The sequence below is a fragment of the Trichoderma asperellum genome, chromosome 2, assembly GCF_020647865.1.
Source record: "Trichoderma asperellum chromosome 2, complete sequence".
In the NCBI taxonomy this organism is placed as follows: Eukaryota; Fungi; Ascomycota; class Sordariomycetes; order Hypocreales; family Hypocreaceae; genus Trichoderma; species Trichoderma asperellum.
Window position 1 is genome coordinate 970931 of NC_089416.1, and position 13493 is coordinate 984423.

The 13493-nt window shown below is 48.1% G+C and overlaps 5 protein-coding genes across 6 annotated transcripts; 3 read left to right on the plus strand and 2 right to left on the minus strand.

Moving 5' to 3' along the window:
- Positions 1 to 1090: 1090 nt before the first annotated feature.
- Positions 1091 to 2998, minus strand: TrAFT101_002630 (uncharacterized protein). The gene has a single exon (XM_024904921.2). The coding sequence runs from the start codon at positions 2512 to 2514 to the stop codon at positions 1204 to 1206; it is 1311 nt and encodes a 436-aa protein (XP_024763753.2). The 5' UTR covers positions 2515 to 2998; the 3' UTR covers positions 1091 to 1203.
- A 301-nt stretch (positions 2999 to 3299) lies between these two features.
- On the plus strand, positions 3300 to 6139 carry TrAFT101_002631 (uncharacterized protein). 2 transcript variants are annotated; one of them, XM_024904922.2, is made up of 3 exons: positions 3300 to 3348; positions 3412 to 3653; positions 3716 to 6139. In XM_024904922.2, exons 2-3 carry the CDS (start codon positions 3501 to 3503, stop codon positions 5801 to 5803), a joined length of 2241 nt encoding a protein of 746 aa, XP_024763754.2. In that variant the 5' UTR covers positions 3300 to 3348; positions 3412 to 3500; the 3' UTR covers positions 5804 to 6139. The 2 variants fall into 2 exon arrangements, with proteins under 2 accessions (XP_024763754.2, XP_065982762.1); XM_066126658.1 differs by lacking the exon at positions 3300 to 3348 and having other exon boundaries at positions 3632 to 6139.
- Positions 5874 to 7369, minus strand: LXR4 (L-xylo-3-hexulose reductase). The gene is made up of 3 exons (XM_024906069.2): positions 7256 to 7369; positions 6313 to 7184; positions 5874 to 6235 (listed from the first exon to the last, which is right to left on the minus strand). Exons 1-2 carry the CDS (start codon positions 7305 to 7307, stop codon positions 6331 to 6333), a joined length of 906 nt encoding a protein of 301 aa, XP_024763755.1. The 5' UTR covers positions 7308 to 7369; the 3' UTR covers positions 5874 to 6235; positions 6313 to 6330.
- Positions 7370 to 7961: 592 nt separating this feature from the next.
- Positions 7962 to 11521, plus strand: TrAFT101_002633 (uncharacterized protein). The gene has a single exon (XM_024907601.2). It carries the CDS (start codon positions 8779 to 8781, stop codon positions 11224 to 11226), a length of 2448 nt encoding a protein of 815 aa, XP_024763756.2. The 5' UTR covers positions 7962 to 8778; the 3' UTR covers positions 11227 to 11521.
- Positions 11522 to 11674: 153 nt separating this feature from the next.
- On the plus strand, positions 11675 to 12791 carry TrAFT101_002634 (uncharacterized protein; the record flags this gene model as incomplete). The annotated part of the gene is made up of 2 exons (XM_024906071.2): positions 11675 to 11690; positions 11944 to 12791. 2 exons carry the CDS (start codon positions 11675 to 11677, stop codon positions 12789 to 12791), a joined length of 864 nt encoding a protein of 287 aa, XP_024763757.2.
- Between the last annotated feature and the right edge of the window lie 702 nt (positions 12792 to 13493).

The following is a 13493-nucleotide window of genomic DNA, read 5'->3' on the forward strand; positions in this document are numbered from 1 at the left end:
GGGAGCTGCAGCATTTTTATAAGAGTGCAGCCCGCCAACAGCTCATTAAAAGCTCTCTACAGCTCCTACAGCTTCTGTTACCTCTGCCATCTTTACTACTCCCTCCTGCTGGCCCTGCTGCGTCTACTGCTTCGGCCACTGTTTATCATGTATTGATGTCTAACGTGTTCTTTAAGTTCAGCTACAGCAAAGGAGAGGGTGTTCTTCAGTAAAGTAACATGCATGCAGGCCGGATTATATTCCTATTCCTGTTGAAGTTTGTATCTTGTAACCTGTCTTGCACAGCAAGTCTCCATCCCTAGCAATGCTCACATACATTAGTAGGTAGCATGCAGCATTCCGGACCCACCACACCTCGGTCCAATGCAAGGGCGGGCCAGGATTAAAAAAAAGGAATCGTAAAACGAACATCCACATACAGAGCAGCAGTGGGAGCACCATCAGCGTGGATTTGTTGGGCGTAATTGTGTGTATATTTGCCGCTTTGAGTGTTCAAAAATATCCGCAGTCCCTATTTTTTTGGATACCCGCCTGGATGGATCCAACGCCGGCCCAATGATTGTCGGGACGGCTGATCAAGTGTTCAGCAGCGCATAAAATGTATGCAAGAAAACTGGGCCCTGCAGAAGTGAGTGGCCGACAACTTCACCAATACACCCAATGCCTGATCTCCTTGGTGTTTTTTATTGTTGATTGGACCAGAAGCGATACACATAAAACTGAAGCCATTCGCAGCACAATCTTACATGCCTTTATTCTCCAACCATAGACTCGTGCTTCAGCCTTGATTTGAGGCCAACATCGGTTGCCAGAAGGCTTTATATCTTTAATTTGTCTACCTTTATGCAAACAGCTCCTGACCTGAAAACACCACAAAGGCACCATTGTCCATGAACTAGCAGGTAACCCTTCCCAAAATTCGTCTTATCGTACAGGACGCATTTAAACGGACCACTTTTGCAAGTTTTGTGGATTGTCTCTACCCCAACCTTTGGCGCTGAGCTTTTGAACGTTTTGCAGACATCCCGTGATCACTTGATATAAGCATTAAATGGAAAAGACCAACTTGGTAAACAGATTAAAATTCAAACCAGCTATAATATACTAAAAGAGTGTTCGTTATATACAGGTCATATATACGTAATATACGATGTATATACGGCGGTATAGAGATATAGATGTACAATTCTGAGCAGATCCATATTACTCTATCTCAAGATGAGCAAGTGCATCAGGTAATTGCGATATAGGATCCCATTTGTGCTTGGAAATCGCCTCAGAATTGGATCCCAACAACGGCAGCTCATTGATGGCCGAACAAATCTTCTCGTAGTGGCCAGGCACCCATTTCTCATACACGTTCTTCACAAACCGGTATGCCGCCCATTTGCCCTCCTCATCCTCATGTTCAAACCTGTAGCTGTGGATCATATGATGGTAGTACTTGGTTATCTCTCCATCAATTTCCGCATAATGACCATATATGCGCACCGATGTGCAGTCGTGAGAGAGAGAAAAGGCAATAATCTGCCGATGAAGTTCGTTCTGGCGGTTAACAAGACGAAACAGCTCCACCATGCTACGCACAGCAAGAGTCATGTTGTGGGCGTTCAAAAGGTCTGCCTCGTCTATAGAATCATCATTCATCTCGTACGTCAAGAAGGGAAAGCATATTTGGTCTGTGGCCATGAAGAAAGAACGATACTGAGCAGGATCTTCGCCAATGAACGGAAGAAGTCGGTTGAGCTGATCCTGGGAAAACTCGCATATGGCAAATCCAACGGTCAAGTCAGGCTGCGGGCGAACTTCAGTCAAAGGAACCGAGTTGTTCCAGCCTCTATAAAAGCTTCTGCCCAGAATTTGAATCCCTTCATAGGGCATGAGGTGCGAGCTAAACAGTTGGGCGGAATCGAGCTCAGTTTTATCATCCTGTACGAGAGACTCGAAAAAGTCAACGCTGGTTTCGAGTCCATCAGGAAGTTCCTGATATTCCTCAAGCCACTTCTGGCAAAGCTCCGTGATCTTAGGGTCAGCACCCAAGATTGAATCGCCAATAAAGCTGCGCTCTTTATCGAGCATAGTCTCAAGATGTTCGTACAAGGCAAACTTTTCCTCATGCGGCCAACCATCACTCTCTAAATCTTCTCTATCTCCTAAATCATCTTCAATTTCCGACATCGAGGCATCTGCTAAATCTTCCGGGGAATCGCTCAACGCCAAGGATTCTGTCAAGCGCTTTTGTGCCAGTATATGTTCTCTACCATGCCTAGCGTATCCGAGAGGCCAGAATCCTTCTTTTGCCCAAAAAGCCACTGGGTTATTACAATCGGCGAACTTATTGGTAGCTTCAACAGCTGCATGTTCATCAGAGAGTTTGGATTCTCGCTGTCGCTTTGGAAAAGGTCCAGAATTGGGATTACCGATGCCTGTACGTTCGATATTTCGCTTTTGACCTTGGTTCTGAAGCGATTCACGCCTCTCATCAGAGGCTCTCTCGGCTCGGACTTGTTCCATTGAGACAAAAAAGGATAGTCTTTAAATTTATGCAATATGATATACCGTGAAATGAATAAAGTGATGGAATTCTGCACTGAGAAAAACAGGAGATTGCAGTAGATTATATGGTCAAGATTCGTCAGCCAAAGCCGAATAGAAATGCGTCCATCTGTTTGTTCGGCATACCATTGATACGATTGCAGTTTACCCAAATAAAAAGGGAACAACGGCATAAACGATGCGTATAAAATTGTCTTTGACTGTCCATAAAAGAATTGGCGGATTGCGACGGTTACTATAAATGGAACGACTATCCATGCTTCTTTGTATTTTGAGCTGGGAGTAAAATCAGTAGAAGACTAAAACAACTGTAAATGCGTGAGATGAGCCAGGGCTGGGGTGCTGGATAACAGTTTGCTTTTTCTATTTATCACTATCACATGGATTAATAACAGACAGAAAGAACAAAGTCCTCGGGCTCAGTATTATTAGATGGCGGCAAAATAGCATCCCTTTGTCCGGCATCTAAAAGGGCATGAGGAGGCAAAGGAGCATATTTGTAGCGCCAACCAGTCAACCACTGCAAAGAGCGGAGCTCATTTCAACCAAGCCAGCCCTTCGAATCAAAGCCTTTTGTTTCCATCTGCATGCAAGTGAATGATGTCAGGTGGCCCTGTAGGCGGCCAGCACTCACGGCGTGCATCAAGCCAATAAGCATCAAGCACATGAGGGAGGCCTACAACTTGTACACAAACGAAAACGACTCCGCAAACACACAGCCTCGTTCTTCTCTCGACCACAATTCACAGGCTCCGCCTCTATCCATTCACATTATTAGTGATAATCCTCCTGGTAGGTTGTATATCATTGTGCTAAACCTTCCTTTTCCATTTCAGACAAGCCAACACAAGTTAGTTCTTAAATTACTTGCAGAATCACTATATTCCTACGCTCTTTGTCGCCTTGATAAGCATCAACTCCCTTCTCAATCTGGAATTATTACCATGGAGACAGACGATTCATCTATGGAGAAGTACTTTGCTCTTCTCAAGCAACAAAAGTTACAGCTCAAAGAAGCTCAAGCCTACAAAGGACAGACGCCCCCGGCTTCAATAAAGCGCTCCCGGAGTGCCCTTCAGCAAGAGTTTTATCTCGCCGTATAGCGCCCCTTTAGTCCAACTTTCTTTGATAAAAATGCGCACATACTAATCTTTGTCAGGCATTGGGCGCACGCATGCGCAGCTTGTCTCACGAACATGTCGTCCGCAGTTGTTTCATAGGCGCAGCGTATCCGCCCTGTACTCTGCCTCTCTCCAGCCTCGTACCGATACATCTTCGCGATCTCACGCTCGAAACGCAGCATCGTGGTCGTGTCCTCATCCTCAGAGCTTTCTGTGAGCCAAACGTGATAGTGGCCATCCAGAATGCAGTCGAGGATGAGCGCGGAGACGTGGATCGCCTCGCCATCTATAACCTGCCCCCGACTGCTGAAGCCAACGCAGTTCTTCCTCAGGGTGCCATCGTGGCAATCAAAGAACCATACTACAAGCGCACCGCTGATGGTGGCCTCTTTGTGCGAGTCGATCATCCTACCGACTTTGTGCTGCTCAAGCCCGGCAATAGCATCATTCCCCGGGCTTTAGCACCCCGCACAAAGAAGTTGAAGCAGTCGGCGATTGGCCTGAAGGAGGAGGGCAATGCAAAATTCAAGAGAGGCGATTTCCAAGTGGCCGTTGAAATCTACTCCGATGCCCTGGAGGCTTGTGGCCTGGATGCAGGTGACGATGAACTTCGGCAAGATCTGCGCCGAAATCGTGCCGCTGCAAACTTGCGCCTTGGTCGCTTCGAGCTGGCTATCAAGGATGCACTGGCTTCCATGATCTCAACTGAAGATGCATCGGAAGCAGTCAAGAGGGTAAACATCAAGGCCCTTTACCGAGCAGGTAAGGCCGCCTATGAGATGCAAGACTTTGCTCAAGCAAAACGATGCTTTGGCCAGGCACTTGAACTCGATGGAGCCCACAAAGAGTCTCGAGATGAATTTTTTCGGACTGTGAAGCGCATCTCGGAACAGGAGAACGGAGGCTATGATTTTTCGATGATGGCCAAGTCTGCTACCGCGCAGCATTACCAACTGGATCACGCTTCCTTTATGAGACGTGTCAAAGTTGGCCCGGCAGAGGGCCGTGGTCGTGGACTCTTTGCTACGGAGGTGCTGAAGCCAGGTGATATCGTTTTTGTAGAAAAAGCTTTCTACGTAGCACATCCGGACCAAGGGGACATATCGGTGCTTCTCAACGTCAACACCGATCGCGTCTCTCTCGGAACACATAGCCTACGGCTCCAGGGGATCGTTGAAAAGATAACCTGGAATCCAACGCTTGCCAATAAGTACACTGATCTTTTCGATGGCGGTAAGTTTGGCAACGACAAGGAATTTAAGGTGGTTGATGGAAGAGTTGCCGTGGATACGTTCCGGGTCCAATCTATTGCAGAGCTCAATGGCTTTGGTTGCCCCAGAGTCAAATCAGGAGACAAGGAGCAACGCGAAACAGAGAAGACAGATCTTGATCAAAGCACGGGTATCTGGCTGCAGGCATCGTACTCGAACCATTCGTGTCTCCCAAACGCGACCCGAGCCTTCATAGGCGACATGATGGTAGTCCGCGCCGCACGAGATATTCCAGCCGGGGGAGAAATCTTCATGGGATACGGCGCCCTAGAGAAGCCCTTTGCCGAGCGGCAGAAGAGATTAAAGAATAGCTATGGGTTTGAGTGCGATTGCGACCTCTGCCGCGCAGAGGCAAAGGTTCAAAAGGCCACCATGGACAAGCGCGCTCGACTCTGCAAGGAAATCGACTCATTCTTGTCCGCGAATGAAGTGACCAATCGCAACCAGTTTACCTTCTCGGCGGCAAAGAAGGCTAGGGCGAAGAAACTCCTGGGAGAAATCCGAGAGACGTACCCCAAGGCACACTTTGAGCGTCTTCCGCGGCCGGACTGTCTGCATATCAATTTTTGGGTGGCTAGAACATCTGGCGGGAACCCTCAACAAGCACTCGGCAAGTTCCTAGATGTTCTTCGCGATTCGGGCTATTTTGTTAGCATTCAAGGCACAAACGTGACGATTGATCGTAAGGCGGCGATTGGTTATAGTGCTGCAATCCACGCAGCAATGTACGCCTCCCAGTGCTTGATGGCCGTTGGCAACCACGGCGCCGCTTCTGCGCTCGAGGCTTTGGGTAGAGAGATTTTTACCGCCCAAACCGGCGCTGATGAAGGGTTCGAACTGGAGTTTATGCTCTGAGATTTGGCACCCTTAGACATTATGCTGTAGACTTTTGTTCGCTTAACTCATCAATGAGTAGGCAGGGCAGGACTGCTCCAGCGAGTCATTTTATTTGGCGAGACATTGAGAACTGAGCGAAGGGGAATGAAAAATGATATCTTGACTATAGGAAGCCAGCGCATACTCGAGGATTCTTAACTAGTAATAAGAACAATCACCTCTGAAATACCCGCCCTTGCCATTTCTGAGAGGAATCAGTGAGAAACTGGTGGCCAGAGTCATCTAGAAGGGCTCGCCTCAACCAAAACTTCCACCGAGTTTGATACTACATACAGACAGTAATGAGAATATCAAATGTAAGCAATAAGTTCTCAGTGATAATGTACCGCATCGAGTATCCTGATCAAGTACCCTAATTGCCTTAACGGCGGTGCTTAACTGCATGCGGATCTAGACGGAGCATCAACTTGATTCAATTATCTACATATGTACAGCAAGTAAATACACCGACATCGGCATCAACATACATTTAACCGGCATTTGATCTATGCAAGATTCATCCTCATTCCTCCGTTGGCGCAAACCACGCTTCCCGTTGTCCATCCACTCTCCTCCGTGCACAGCATGTCGATCGTCCCGGCGATCTCATCAACAAAGCCAGGCCGTCGTCCACCCATGCCTTCTCGCACCAGCTTGTCAAACTTGTCAGCGTCTTGCCCTGCCTGCTCCAGCACGTTGGCCTCGCCATTGTAGGCCGCCAGCGGTGCCACATCCACGAATGGCTGGTTGGTAGCCCAGAAACTCGGGCCTGCTTCAGCGTACATGTCGCCCCAAACAGGTCCCGGGTTGACGGAGTTGACCGTCGCTCGCTCCGAGAGCTCTCGGGCCCATGTCCGGGTCATGACTTCAAGGGCGCCTTTGCTGCCCGCATAGACGGACTGGCCGATGTAGCCAATGGAGGACGAGACGCTGGAGACGTTGACGATGCGGCCTGAGCGGTCTGTAGGCAGATATGGCGCCACAGCCTGAGTCAAGAGGAGCGGTGCCAGCACGTTGACGGCGTAAACTCGAGTGAACTCGGCTTCTGTGATGGCGCCCTTTTTGGGGTCGTTCATGTGCTGGTTTGATGAGACGCCGGCATTGTTGATGAGGATGTCGACTTGGAATTTTCCTTGGGGGTTGTAGCTGTGGAAGAGGCTTTTCGCGGCCTCGAGAATGACGGATGCTGCGTTGGTGGCCTGGGTGAGATCCGTCTGGATAGACTGGCTGTGGACCTTGTGCTTTGACTTGATTTCCTCGACTATCTGCTGTGCCAGATCTTTGGATGATTCTGAAGTAAAAGTCACGAGAACATTGCTGCCCTTGGCGGCAAGCCGTTTAGCTACTCCAGCTCCAATGCCTTTGTGTATTGCGTGTCAGTAGACTAATAGTATATCCGGCAAGTCGTGTTAGTGGCGGCTAAAGACGAACCTCGTGAAGCACCGGTGACGATTGCGAGTTTGCCCTCATACGGTCGAGCCATGATGATGATTACAAATAGAGTAAAAAATATCTACACTTGTCTATTCAAGAAAAACAAGTAGCTGAAGAGGTGTATGAGATGTTTAAAAATGCATTGCATGCAAGTTCGAGATTAGGCTGCGCTTTTACCCAGGCCGAATATATGTCCAGAAAATCCCCCCCACCAAAATGCCCCGCGGCGCGATGTTTCCACACGAACGGATTCCCCATAGAATGCTCCGCTGCGAATGTCGTCATTGGAGCGCATAGCATTGGTTTCTCGTTTTCTCTGAGGCAGTTATTCCACGATGGACAACTTTATCCGTCGGCAGCACAGCCGCCAATCAACGGCTTTTGGGCACTTGTGGAGGGTGGAGATGGATGCCGATTTCAGCGGAAGAACGAAAAAAGAGTTGCTTATTTTGTTTAAACTCAAAGTAATTTAGATTGATCAGGATCGACTACAGGTCGATCTAGATGGATGAACGGCCGCTAGGTAGATCTGGGTAGTCAGGGTCCTCTGGAGATATTAAAACAATCTATTTTGAGCAATGCTATCTAGCTCGATATCGATATCAATCTGTTAGAGTAAGATGCTTTACCTATAGGTTACGGCATTATCAGGTCGTGTCACGTTAGTAATAGCGATTGCCTTCATGCAGCTACCCCGCCAAATCTCTACAGGTATGAGACATTCTTCTGGTCTCCCTGCTTAGAGTTTGCATGTAATGTCCATTTCTTATCCGCACCTTGCGCTCTCGTTTTGCTGGTTTGCTTGGACCTGATGGCTTCGATATCCACCTACCGAGACGCCCTGGCTGAGCTGCGTCTCTGTCTCGATAAACCTGAGGAAAGCTTTCAAGTCAACGGACAGGCTATGTGTGGTAATCAGGACCTACATGAAGATCGCTAGGATACTCTTGCAGTGGGGTTTGTCGGCTTCTGGAATCTGCCTCCAGCGAGGCATCTGCTTCGCCCGTCCCCTCCAATGCCTTTAATACTTGTACAGAGTTCCGCTCGTCCTGTCTTGTTAGACCTCATTATTGTGTTGTACGATCTTAATCAAGCTAGGTATGTAAGAAACAATCATCCCATTCATCATTCGAAGTAAAGACAAGAAACAAGCCTTGTTTTCAAATAGAGCATGTGTTTAAATGATGAAAAACAGTCGCTTAGAACTCGATTCTTAAGCGCTTTGCGAAACAAGATGGCCTTTGTAATGGCCGCTGCCTGGGCTCAACACCCCTGCAACCATCATCCAGGCCCTCTCAAGAATGCCTTGTAAGCCTCACACGCCATTCTCGAGTTGCGAGCCACCCACACCACTGTCGCAATGGCATCTCGGCTGGGGCTGTACAATAAATACAAGAATAAAACACACTCGCATCCGCCAACAATTTTACGCTGTAGATGTCTAATCTCTACAATTTTTTTTTTTTTTGCTTTTTTATAAGTGCATCACACCAGCTATTTATATAAGAGAATAGACATCCATGGATTCTAAACGGCCGCGCGAAGACGATGGAGGCCCCGAACCAGTAAACGGAAATAAGCGCCAGAGAGCCAGCAGCCAAGGTTTAGACGAACTTTGCCAAGAATGCAAGCTTCTCGACATCAGCAACAGCTTCGTGAAAGCTTCCGATGCCTTCAAACGAGCCAGGAAGGGCATAGTCAAGCGCCCTTCCAAGCTATTCCACGGCCGCACGGGCGGTCCTCTATTCTATGGAGATGCGTTCTTTGCGCATTCGTTCGGAAAGCGCCTATCAAGAGATGCGGCATGCCCTCTCTGTCGTTTCTTCTGGTCGATGCGCATACAGGCGGACAAGCGCCATGAGAGTTATAAACTCCTTGCCTTTTGCAGCAGCGAAAGCTGGATGTTTGGTCTCTCGGGGTTAAAGAATAGCCCTGCTTGGCATCATGCCCGGGATACGGTGTGGATGAGCGTCGTGCCGGATATACCGTCGATACCGCAGTCAGGCCATGATGAGCACTGGCTCGACAGAGACATTCCGGCTGTTGGGCCCATCTACCTCTTGCAGCCTCACAAGTCTCATGGAGATAAACCGGCACTACTGGAAGCAAGGCAGCTCAGTGGCGGAGTCGACTTTGCCGCTTTACAAGAATGGTTCTCCTTTTGTCGGCAGTGGCACTTGAGATCGTGCTGTCGACCAACCAAGGGCGATACAATCACACAGGGATTTCGCGTAATCGATTGTGAAAAAGATCCCCCGGCCGTGGTCTCGATGTCTTGGGGAGTTGAATATGCAGCGCTTAGCTATGTTTGGGGCCAGCGACAAGAGGACTTGGTGGACTGGCCTGCAACTGTCCTTGATGCCGTTGATGTGTCTCGAAGGCTGGGGTTGCGGTATCTATGGGTTGATAGACTGTGTATCAATCAATCGGACCCGGTGGAGAAGGACTATCTCATCTCTCGAATGACTACGATTTACGAATATGCCGAGCTTACTATTGTTTCGGCATTTGGATCAGGGGCTAGCGATGGCCTTCCGGGTGTTCGGTCAACGCCTCGAAAGAAACAGCCAACCGTTCGATTAGAGAACGGCAGCTTACTAGTCTCTGCGCTTCGAGATCCTCGTCAAGAGATTCTGGCATCTGATTATTGGACAAGGGGGTGGACATACCAAGAAGGAGTCTTGTCAAATAGGCGCCTAGTGTTTACTGAGAATCAAGCCTACTGGGAGTGTCGGTGTATGGCAGCGCAGGAGTCTTTTCAGATACCTCTAGATCTGGTCCATAAAAACCACACTCCTGTGGAGAATAATACCGCCGGCTTGCGTGGAAGAGAAATTCCCCCTCCGATGCCACAGGGACAGCACATGGAGGACTACATGCTGGGTGGCATTTTTAAGAGCGAGTCATCTGGTGGAGACTATTCAGAAAAGTATTACAAAGACGTTATACAAACCGATGAACACAGACTGGAGTATGGCTTTCCCGTCCCAGATGAAGGATATATCAATTCCCAGCTACGAGCACTGGACGACCACATTCGCGCCTTTTCAGCAAGAAAACTAAGTCATGGAGGAGATTCACTAAAGGCCTTTCTTGGCATCATAGGCATGTTCAGAGACAAGAGGCTGCGTATATATCTTGGTATCCCAATGTGGATGGACGATATATTGGTCGACTTGACGGGTGCTTACATCACCTTCGCCCTGTCGGTCTGCTCATGGTATCACCGCAGCGGCGATGAACACCACATGTTTATCGCAGAGCCGTGCGAGCGGAGGACACATCTGCCATCTTGGACTTGGGCAGGATGGCAAGGCACCGTATCATGGCGAGCACCGCCGTCAGACGAGCATAGCGTCTTTATGGGAGACTTGATCACGGCCGAGCCACTTCAAGTTCATTTGGTGTGGGCCGCAGATCTATATCTAAGATCCGCTTGCGAGCCGGTATGCCTGCGACTACTGAATCTGTATTCAGCAGATGTGCTAGAGGCAAAAGTACCTACGCTGTTGGAGATACGCAAGCCACTAGTCTTGAAATACTCGATCCGGCATGAAATCAAGGGAAGCTGGGAATGGAGACGCTTAGCAGGCAGAGCAGGCGAGAAGCGCCGTTACCAAGCCGAGCGACAGGAGTGGGACAAGAAATGGTATCGCATCGCCGGCAGATTGGCATTTGTCAGTATGTCTATCTCTATTAGTGAGGAGGAGTGGACTCGGAAGCATTACACCGGCGAACTTGTCAGCGTGCTCATCTTTACGGCTCAGCGACCTCGCGCAAAGCATGGAAGGGCGAGATTCTTGACGCTGCAGAGGGTTGAGTCTGATTCGTTTGAGAGACGGTGGGAGAGAGTTGGAACTCTGCAGCTGATTATTCCGGAGATGGACCTGGATAGATGCTTCACAAATGAGGAGTTGCTAAGGAGGATTCCGGTGAAAGAGTGGGGAGGTGCAATTGTTGTTCAATAAAAGAAGCATACAGTTACGTTGAGTTAATAACTAACATGGTGAAGAGACCGTTTTGAGCGCGCAGCAGGTGCTTGATGTAGCCTGTAATTGAAAGGGATATTATCTCTTCCACCAAGTACACCGGGTATGTCATATGAAGAAAAATATAATTTGTTGTGAACAGGATATGAACTGGAAGCTTAGAATTTAAGAGACAAGGTAATACCAGTGAATGGTAAAAGCTTTAGAGGGGCAAGGTAGCAATGAGAATAAAGCAGACCATTATCATATATATTGTTTAATTAAATAGATTGAGGCACTGATCAAATCATTCACTCAATCATACTTTGGAAAATTAACAGCGGGAGTGTGATATAAGAGAGAAATCTTGCGCTGGAGAAGTGAGTGACTTATGCAATAGTGACCTAAAGGACAGGCAAAATTGCGAGGTGCTGCTTGTACCTCTGGCATGGTTGATTCTCTAAGTTAAGCAATGCTGAACGTGTGGCAGTGCGTTTTTTCCCCTTCCCTTTCCCCTTCTTTCTTCTTCCTCCTCCTCCTCCTTCTCCTCTCTCCTTCACATCTCCTAGAGACTCCAATTTCGACAATTCTTTTGTGTCAACACCTACTTTCTCGACCACTTCATTTTTAGCTCGAGGAGTTAATCTCTATCCAAGACGAGGCTTAAAAAACTCATTCTTGCTTTCTACTTTTGTTCACCTTCTTGCTCCTCTTTAGACGAGATGAATGAAGCAATTCTTGCCCGAAGTTTCCCCAGTGGGCTCATCGACCTAGAATGGAGACCGTTTGATATATTGGAATCGGCTCAGAAAAGAATCTTTCTACACCGCCAACGCGATCATTTGAAGCAACTCATAGCAGATGGCATCATCATCGTGAAAGAGGGTCACAGTCTCTACATCAACTACCAAGGACTCATCGCCGCTACAGAAGGCGGGCCACTGACAGAGGAAGAACTCAAAAACCCATCCCCTGAGATGACGCTTAGAGCTAGCAACAAGGATAAGACAGACCCAGAGGAATCCCCATTAGCCGCGCATATCATGGAAGATTTGGGGACCGCGCCGCCCCTGAAATGTCGCGCATGGCGGAATATATTCTATACGCTGAATAAAATGCCCTCAAGTCAACGGACCGCCAGAGCACTAGTTGATTTGCTGCAGCCGGCCATCCAGGAGGAAGAAGAGTCTTGGGCAAAGCTAGCTACTATGGGGGAGTCCTTTGACACCGAATCAATCTCATATCTTGATTTCGATAAAGTAAGAGATACCATCTACCATCTCGCAGGGGAGCCGCATGAATGGAATGATCCGACGGTCATCATGTCTGGCGAATGGCTTGACTTGTCAAACATGGTGAAAGCATTGAGCGACATGCATTGTCGGATCGTCATAACGGATATGAGGCACTCAACTTACTATGACGACACTCCAAATCGACTGAGAAAATATAAAACCCTGTGGAAACTCGTCATGAGAGAGTTGCGAAAGAGAAGAATGGGAATCCGGATGCAGGCATATGTAGATGAATTACTTGAGTCATCATCTTTTTACGAGTTCTCATGATTGATATGCTTCTTTTCAAAAGTCTGTGTTATGAGAGGCCATAGTTGCAACAACTGAAGGCGTCGTCACACCTTTCGATGACGATAACGCCGATGGCAGCGCAGGAACAAGCCAAAGCGATCATGAGATTTTCACATCGCGGCTAAATATTCGGAGCTGGGCGGACGGGCTTTTTTCTCTTTTACTAGTTTGCTGGTTTTATCTGGAAATGGCTGGAAGGCACAGTTTTCACTTGTTTTTCTCTCTCGTGGCAACATGCAGAGCCCATCTAGTCTACTATTTCTTTTCTTTCTCTTTCTCTTTTTTTCCCTTTCTGGGAAGCTGGCGCGATACTATTCCGCAAAGGTTTCGAGCTTTCCCACTGTGGGGTTTATAGATGGAGACAATGGATCGGGCCGCAACTTGCTAGGGCCAAAGTCGTCAACAAATTTACGTGCGCAAATCTGAATTTAATATAGCTTGCTATGGGATCTATTTCTTTCATATATGGATATACATATATATACTGAGGGAGCTTCTCTCCATGGAGTTACATAATCACCATGGCGGATATTAAACTCCGCGGATGGAGGAAACGGAGACATGGAAAGTCTTCCTTCAATTGAGAGCGTTCCCACATCCTCAGCCAGTGTGTCACCGTCGCCTCGCTTAACATGGATTATTGCCTTATCGTTCCATGTTTTAGCCAGCTTGTGCATGTAT

Excerpts from the sequence above, each read along its gene's own strand:
- TrAFT101_002631 (XM_024904922.2), top strand. The coding sequence starts at position 3,501 with ATGGAGACAGACGATTCATCTATGGAGAAGTACTTTGCTCTTCTCAAG. Across the intron at positions 3,654-3,715 it reads AGCAAGAGTTTTATCTCGCC|GCATTGGGCGCACGCATGCG; the intron begins GTATAGCGCCCC and ends AATCTTTGTCAG.
- TrAFT101_002630 (XM_024904921.2), bottom strand. The coding sequence starts at position 2,514 with ATGGAACAAGTCCGAGCCGAGAGAGCCTCTGATGAGAGGCGTGAATCG.
- LXR4 (XM_024906069.2), bottom strand. The coding sequence starts at position 7,307 with ATGGCTCGACCGTATGAGGGCAAACTCGCAATCGTCACCGGTGCTTCA. Across the intron at positions 7,185-7,255 it reads CGTCACCGGTGCTTCACGAG|GCATTGGAGCTGGAGTAGCT; the intron begins GTTCGTCTTTAG and ends CAATACACAAAG.
- TrAFT101_002633 (XM_024907601.2), top strand. The coding sequence starts at position 8,779 with ATGGATTCTAAACGGCCGCGCGAAGACGATGGAGGCCCCGAACCAGTA.